At 36.6% G+C, this 8146-nt stretch overlaps 1 protein-coding gene across 1 annotated transcript; it reads right to left on the bottom strand.

Annotated features, from left to right (window-relative positions):
* On the bottom strand, positions 1-8146 carry LOC114518913. The gene is made up of 6 exons (XM_028538947.1): positions 7546-8146; positions 5668-5804; positions 4331-4430; positions 3531-3671; positions 1249-1356; positions 1-967 (listed from the first exon to the last, which is right to left on the bottom strand). The coding sequence occupies exons 1-6, from the start codon at positions 7793-7795 to the stop codon at positions 621-623; spliced, it is 1083 nt and encodes a 360-aa protein (XP_028394748.1). The 5' UTR covers positions 7796-8146; the 3' UTR covers positions 1-620.

The following is an 8146-nucleotide window of genomic DNA, read 5'->3' as shown; positions in this document are numbered from 1 at the left end:
TTCTCTAAACCAGTACCACGTTTAATTTATACTACATTCACACACGTGAGTCGCGTCGCAATGTGACTTGATCCTTATACATGGATGCACCGAACTAAGTTAATATTATCATCTATGCAAAAGCATGATATCATATTGACATATATTTGCATAATTTAATTGGCCTCAATGTTGGCTATGTAGTCCAAGCAAGGAATTGTACAACTACGTCCATTTATAGAACTTTGCTATCACCGACTTTGCTATAAATAATGACTGTCATTTTGGCTCTAAGCCTTCACAATTTTTCTATAAAATGACATACAAAGATTTATAACTATTTTTTTAGTAAATGGAATCACAAACAACAGCGAATTTCCGGCTCTTTAATTGTCAGTCAGTCAAGTAAATAAGGTTCTTTTTAAAAAACACATACAGGGTGGATTAAAAACTGCAAACACTTGCATACGAGGAGACTGCAACATTTTAGTTACCCATGCATGCAAGCAAAGCCTGTATTGACGCACCCTTGTGGCCAACTGGTGCGAGTTATCCTTTACAATTCGCAAATATCTGGTTACAAAAGATTTTGCGGTTTTTTATACACCCAGTATAGTTCTCAGTAACTGATAAGATCTCTGTTAAACTTTTCCAATGGGGTACCATTGTTGTCCAAATCTCTTAGGACAGGTGCTTCTCTTTTTATGCAATTTTGCCATCTTCTTGCCACCCTCGCCCCATTCAATGGCGTAAGTATAGTCATCAAGAAAGAAAGAGCTGCTGAACGAATTTTCTTTCCCAAGGATGAGATAGGTTTTCCCTATTTGCAATAGCTCACACTTGCAAGTGATATCTGTTCCAAAGATTTCTATGTCAATTTTCTTGCCTATTGGCACCCTGCTTCTCTTATAGTATTTTGTCACACGAACTTTGTGCAGTGGGCGACCGCCTCTACTGGTGGAACTCGTTTCGACTCTCGCTCGGATTGCTAAAGGTACAGGAACATTATAGTCAAAGGGATAATTGGTGTTGTTGCAATATAAAGCAAGACTCTTTTAGGGAGATGTTGATTAACGCTTATTTAAAAGTGAAGATGTTAATGACTTTTGTATTAGTTCTTGCTTGACAACGAAGTAGGATAACAGTCTGATTTTGGCGATTGAAATTTGACTCTGAGCACAATAATTGATATAGTGACAATAATATCCCACGATATCTGAAATTTTCGATCCAGTTTATTATAAGATCATCTCAAGTACTGGTACTTACCAAAGTCGCTGAGACAAAATCTTCGTAGCACATTGTTTCTGTCGCACTTCTTGGAACAGATATAGTTGGTCTTGGCTGTCGCTGGTTTTCGTGTCACGACTTCTTTCGCTAGATAGCAAACAATTAGTATAACAAATTCTGTAGCCAGATTCATTCTTATTGAAATAATAGTCAGGCCGGCTGTGACTTATACAGCACACGACCTATAACGCTATCTACGACAAGTGATCAGAAATTGCGAAAAAATAAATCATCGGTCTTTATTTATGTACAATTGTTGCTTTTTCAGCCAACCCTTCCTTCCGCTCTTCTCACAGAATGACAAATAAGGGAAGTAATTCATACAACAGAACCTCGTGAACAAGCTTTTCAAGTGCTTATTGCGGTATGAAGATTCCGTTTCAAGAACAATATATCAAATTCGATATAAAAATTAGGTTCCTGCAGACAGACGCCTAATAAAAACTAATTTAGAGCTATTGTGATATTTGTGGCGAAAATTCAATGGCTACCGCCCGACGCTAAATTTAATCCACTTTGCAAATGAAAGAGAAGCGGTTTGATACGTTAAAAGGAAATTTATTGTGATGCTTTAATGTTTGTGTTGGTTTTTAAAAAGCATGTTTCATTTAAAATGTGCGAATATATGTTGCAAATGTTAAATTATGTAGTCAGTGGTCGTGCAATTTTTTTCTTCCACCGCGGTACAGGTTGTGTTACTTATTGATACGAATAGTTTCTAGTACTACAGTAGTTGGCGTTTCTAAAGACGGTGGGTTTCTGGCAAGTGTATTGAAAATATGAGAAGCGTCATTTTAAAGTTATCATTTTACCGAATTGCCATCCTACTACCGTAATGTCCAAGAATTGATAACGTGATATATAATTTAGCATATAGGGCAATAACGGGTCAGCAACGATTGCCAATAGATATAGTAATCCAGTTATGTTGATCTGATATTTCCTCCCTTTAGTTATTGGATGACATTCCCAAAGTTATATTTCTTATAATTTATCATTGGCGATAAGATAATGTCATAATGATAGTTCTATATTCCAGTTTAATCTGTGTCAGTCATAAACAGGAATACCCAAATGGGAAAACTCAACAATGAGGTCCTTAGACCCCACCCTATTTTCTGCCCGTAGATCCTGATGTTCTGTCACGTAGAGAATAAAGAACTACTTCTCTTTTGATTATAACTGACGCACGATAAATAGCTGCGAATTCCATCAGTAAAGCATTCCTCGTGCACGTCCGGCTCAACGATAATCCAATTAGGAATATCCATTATATCTGATCAGAAAGCCGAAAGAATTGTGAAACATATCGTTTATAGAGGACAGACAAGGTCAACTATATTTGGCTGTAACTATTCGAACATACATTTAGCTCAAGACAAAAGAGAACACTTTAGAATGTTCTAAAATTACACTTTAATTAAGATTGAAAGGTCGCAGTTTTGTGACCACGTCTATATCAAAACACCCACAAAATTGCGTGCGCGATTTCTGCATGAATGCGTATTCTAGAATTTAGTGTGACGATTCGAAAAAAATGTGTCTTCCCGCGTTAGTACTGGAATAAAGTACCTGCGCAAAACCGCACAGTTTATAACAACTCTGAAACTAAATTATACATACTAACGTCATTCAACTTGCACGGTGTGTGTACTTAGTTTGTTAACGTTGGTCAAAATGTTAGCAGTGAATGTATTAAAGAAGCTTTTGCACGACAAGTGCTTGAATTCATAATAGAAGTTTTATATAGTTTGAGAGCGGTATAATGATAAAAATAGATATCGAGGTGTCCATATGAGAGAGATGCACAGTTCTTTCTTTAAAAACAAGTAGTATGTATTGAAGGAATTTCCAATGCGGTCATAGGCGTACGGGCGCAATTTCGTTTGGGGGGGCAAAAAAAAATCGCCCGAATTTTTGAATTACACAATGTGCCCGAATTATAACTTTTACCAGATTTTGTAACAATAGATTTGGCAAAGCGGCGGATGTACTTTTAAGAAAGTATAACAAAAATAGCGAAATAGAATACAAATATGTTAAATATATTACAAAATTTGGTTTTAAAAATTTTAGCTATGTAATTTAGCTTTCATTTTGCCCGAAGTTTCGGCTGAACTTTGCCCGAATTTCTTGATTCTCGAAATTTTTGGGGGGGCAACTGCCCCCCCTGCCCCCCTGTCTCGTACGCCTATGAATGCGGTGATGAAAATGCGATCTTTAAGATCAACTGTAAAAATGTCTAAACGACATGTGCTAACCTTTTTCACAGCTCCTTTTCAGATTTAAAACAAACTCTGTAATTGGGCTTCTTTTCATAGCTGGTAGCATGAACTCCATCTTAATTTTCAACATGGCGGTGCCAGTTTTTCGACGTGTGCATGGGAAGCGGATCTTGAATGCTGAATAAAGGAAGCACCATGCAATTTTTTAAAAACTGACATTCAACTTCAATATCATGTTTAGTCACTCCAAGTAATTGTATATACTGCATTTGCTAAAAATTGCGTTGTCGTTTGACCGTAGTCGTTTGCCATTCTGATTGGCGACGAATCCTGTTACTGTTACTTACGTTTTGATAAAAGGTTTAACTGCCTATGTCTGGTTCCAGAGAATTGCACTGAATTGCTTTTGAAAGGGGGGGGGTGGGGTGTCAGTTAACGCTCATCCTTACTTTTTGATCTACAAAACACATTTTGTCATTGTGCAATCACGAACACGCCATGTTAGAAGATTCTGTGCATTTATTTTGGCTGTCGATGTTTTCTCTAACTTCACAATGAGTCAGCGTTATGACATGACGGACAAATGATGTTTCTGGCCAATGCGGTCAGCGATTGACCAATCAGAAAACATGGTTTGTCCGCAAACACGTCAGTCAAAACGACACAAACTTATTGTACAGGTACCAGTTTGCAAAACGTTAGTGGACTAGCTTTTAGTTATAGTTGGTTACAATTGCATGTACAACGCAAAATGTAGTTAGCAGTTTTACCACGCGTCTATAACCTTGGTCCTCTGAAATTGGCGTAATTATCTAAACAGTGGCAGACATACGTACGTCGTGCTTTTCTTGGGACATGACCATTTGGTCTGATCGTCGAAGAAGGTATTTTCATAATACTTCTGTCGCTTGAGGACATATAGAGCTTGTAGTACAGCTACAGAAAGTAATATTAATTATTAAGTGAGGTCAGCGATGATCAGTTAACCGGCTGAATTCCGGCAATGATTGTATGAATTCAACATTGGAGTTGAAATTAACTGGTTTGTTATTGACACAAAAGGACAAAATACCATCACAGATAAATAAAAAATTAGGAACATTTTGCAAAGTTTAGCTGCAAATGTTGTAGAATCTGAAATTGCAAATCTTTTCTATACCTTGGTATGTATTGCATGTGTGTGGTAATTAAAAGCGGTGACAATTTGCCCGGACAACAAAAGCATATTTATATAATCTAAAGACTCGTACAGGTGTACATTTTTTGCATTTGACAATATTTTGCTACTAAGTTTGTTTTAATGATTTCAGCTTTTCCGATACTTATAATAGCTTGTATAACAACTGCTTAAAATAGATAAAAAAAAGTTAAAAAACTATTCGACCTTAGGGCTTTTATCTTCATCATGCAGGCGAGTTAGTCAGGTCGAAAAGTCGATCTGTCATTTTAGACAGTTCTTGTAATTATATATACCACAGTTAATGTAAACTGGTTGTTTGAAGATTGGTTATACTCAAGTGAATTTTTGCAAAATGAATAGTATGAATGATTTAGAAGAAACAAATTAAATCGTTCGTAATTCGAATATTAGTTTACAGACATGCTTCATTATGATAATGCATAAATAAGGCATACATGCTCTGGCCTAATCATATGGTCGTTCTGGAGCAGTGGAGATCGCAGGTGTATTTGTCATTGAAAACAATTCGGTAGTGAAACACGCTTCTCACAAAAACATTGCACATACCTACCATAGAAGAAGCTGCCGTTTTCTTTTTTGACAGACGCGAATGAGATATGGTGTACAGTATACTGTCCAGAAATAACCTAACACTGCGGTTGCGGTTCGGCCGCAGTTCGGTTGCGGTTCGGCCGCAGTTCGGTTGCGGTCGACCGATAGAAACCGCAGACGACCAAAAGGGAAAAAATACCTTCGCAGGGGCCGTTCGCTTCCAATCGAAGTGTTCTGAACAGCTGAGAACGACAACACCATTATCAAATCGAAAAAATCTGAAGAAATGTTTGTCAGACCGAGTTAGACTGAAATTTAACCTCCGTCTTACCACGGTTCGACCTCGGTCTGACCTCGGTTCATGTATTCGCTCCTTTGCATTTATCAAAAAGCGAAAATCGCGCTAAATTTGTGTAACTGGGCCTTTCATATATATTTTACCTTATATCTTGACTGGAATTTTAGTTCCAGTGACTGTGTTTCAGGAGCTATCGCAGGCAGAAATCCGGTAGCCTTGTTTTGAACAAAATTATCGATGACACCTTTTCTTATGATGTAAAAATCACCGATGTCAAATTCTAGATAAAAACATGGACAGCAAAAATATATAATTAAAAAAGCATTTCTAGGAAAATCGTTTCATACAGTCACATTAATGTATTTTACAATCTTTTGAACTTGTAGTTATATCTTAAATTCAAAGTCCATGCCGGTAAAGTTTTTTATTTCGAAAGACATCTTGCTATCAACAATCAGCATGTCTCTGTACAATGACGTAGTTGAATTAATGTAAAGTTTAACGATGTATTTCCCGTTGACATTATCTGGGGTCTTATCTCCCTTCGATGTCCTATAACTTTCATTATTTAAAACGAAATTTTTGACTATGCTGTGTCCAGTAAACATGATACTATCCAACCTGATGTAACCAAATACGAAAAGTGGCTAGATTCACTGAGAGAAAACAAACATGATGTAAAACATTCTTAAGCGGGCCCGCCAATTCAAGCGGCAATTGAAGCCAACTAATGGTCTGAAACCGGAGGAAAGGACTCGAGCTTTTGGAATTATTGACGGGCTTCATTTGCTTTGTGATTTGGTAGGATCAAACTGCGGGCGAAGAAGGATCTTTGTGGTTGTTTGCGCCAGCAACAAAACGGCAGTGTCCGAATAAAATGATAGAAATAAAATCCAAGGTTCAAAAAACGAATAGCAATTTACCATATATAATACATAGTATACTATTACATAGTTATTCCTGTTATTGAGTTCAAATTCTATAATTGGCAACTGAATGTCACCACAACAGTGCATGTGATTATACTATAAAATGTTTAGTTAAGAATTAAGGTTCTGTAATTACAGTTTGCATAATTTAGGTTCACCTGTGCACTTTACCATATCTATATAATTACCCTCAAACACTTTGGGATATAAGGTAATGAAAATTGTCGAGCAATTATAAAGGCTGAAGTCTAATAATTCTAATAATTAATTAACTGATTGGCGTAAATGTATTGAACGCAAAGCGAAAACACTGGATGTTCTGGCAGACTGGTGTACATCACAAATTAATGTATATATTGTATATATATTATATATAGTTATAAATTACAGTTATACGGTGTCCAGTGAAACTTCTTCTAAAATATAATAACATGGATGCATCAGTCAAATAGACCATATATATAATACAGAATTCGTACAGTACTGCTATTTCTAGTGGTGACCCAGGATTCTGTAATTGTTGACAGGGTGGAAAACGTTAGTATAGCGGGATCCGCTAGGTAAGGTGGTGCATTAGAGTGATGAGGCTGTACGTACGTCATAGAGGTAGTCAGATAGTTACGATCACCAACAGTTATTAATTTCACCAAAGGTTTTGTTTGATCGAACTATATCCTTGAAACATAACAAAAACCTGTGCCGATCGAATAAACTTCACAATAATATCATGACCAAATTTCTGATGTAATTTTCGGTGGTTTGGTCATGTTAAATTAAAGTTCTTATTCTTAATCGCATGTTAACTTGTGTTTAACTGTATTTCACTGTGGTGCGGTGACACTACTGCACATAATATACTGCGAATCTACATGCAGTAGAGCAAGTAAACGCCGAGAAGATGTTCCTGCAACCATGTACATGTTTATTTATCACATGGTTTAACTTGTTATGGTAGTCAACCAATATACGGCATATAGTCAATATCAGCATAATTCTTAAAGTTGACCTTAATTGTCACATCATGATCAGAAGCCAACACATATAAAACTCACTGATAACACTAAAAAGTTAAAATCAAAAAATTCACCTTACCATTAAAAAAACGCTTCAGTTCTCTTCGTGCGATAAAGACGTCTAAATGGTTAACGGGTCCACCATACGAAATCGCAAAAAGACAAAAGGGAAGAAGAAAGAGCAAAGATTTAACATTTGACATAATGTTCAAATATGAATCCGTCTTGTTAGATAAACTGTTTAGAAGTAGACGCAGAGTTGACTCAGTGTCCCAACATGAATCATATACAGCAGTATAATATGTTCGTTTGACGGAGGAACGTTTCATTCAAGACTCACGCTGAGTCTACCGTAGCCTACATAATTAATTTGTCATAATTTGGGTAATTGTTTTGCTAGGGTGTCCTTGTCTAATGTGCTATCAGGTCGCTCCATGATAAGGCTGAGGAACGCCGTTTTATTCATTGCACAATAGCCTAAGAACTCTTTAATTGACCGCAAAGAAATCGGCAGCAAATGTGGTCTTCTCACACAAACTTTTGTAGCATCTCTCTTCCTGTTGAAAAATATTGTTCGCAAGGATGTTAGTTTTCAGGATACAAATTTCACCCGGGTAAGATACATAACCCGATCCCTTGTGAAACACGATGAAAACATTACGTAAAGAGCTAATGAAGTT

This window comes from Dendronephthya gigantea, unplaced genomic scaffold, assembly GCF_004324835.1.
Source record: "Dendronephthya gigantea isolate DGI-Jeju-01 unplaced genomic scaffold, DenGig_1.0 000012F, whole genome shotgun sequence".
NCBI classification, from domain to species: domain Eukaryota; kingdom Metazoa; phylum Cnidaria; class Anthozoa; order Malacalcyonacea; family Nephtheidae; genus Dendronephthya; species Dendronephthya gigantea.
Note: the sequence above shows the minus strand (reverse complement) of the source record. Positions and strands in the feature narration are given on the sequence as shown.

What these genes read in the sequence shown, in the direction of transcription:
- LOC114518913 (XM_028538947.1), bottom strand. Translation starts at nt 7,795, where the DNA reads ATGAAACGTTCCTCCGTCAAACGAACATATTATACTGCTGTATATGAT. An exon ending in TGTCCCAAGAAAAGCACGAC is followed by an intron (nt 3,672 to 4,330) that starts GTACGTATGTCT and finishes TCCTTTATTCAG; the next exon opens with CATTCAAGATCCGCTTCCCA. An exon ending in GAAAAGGAGCTGTGAAAAAG is followed by an intron (nt 1,357 to 3,530) that starts GTTAGCACATGT and finishes TTTGCTATCTAG; the next exon opens with CGAAAGAAGTCGTGACACGA.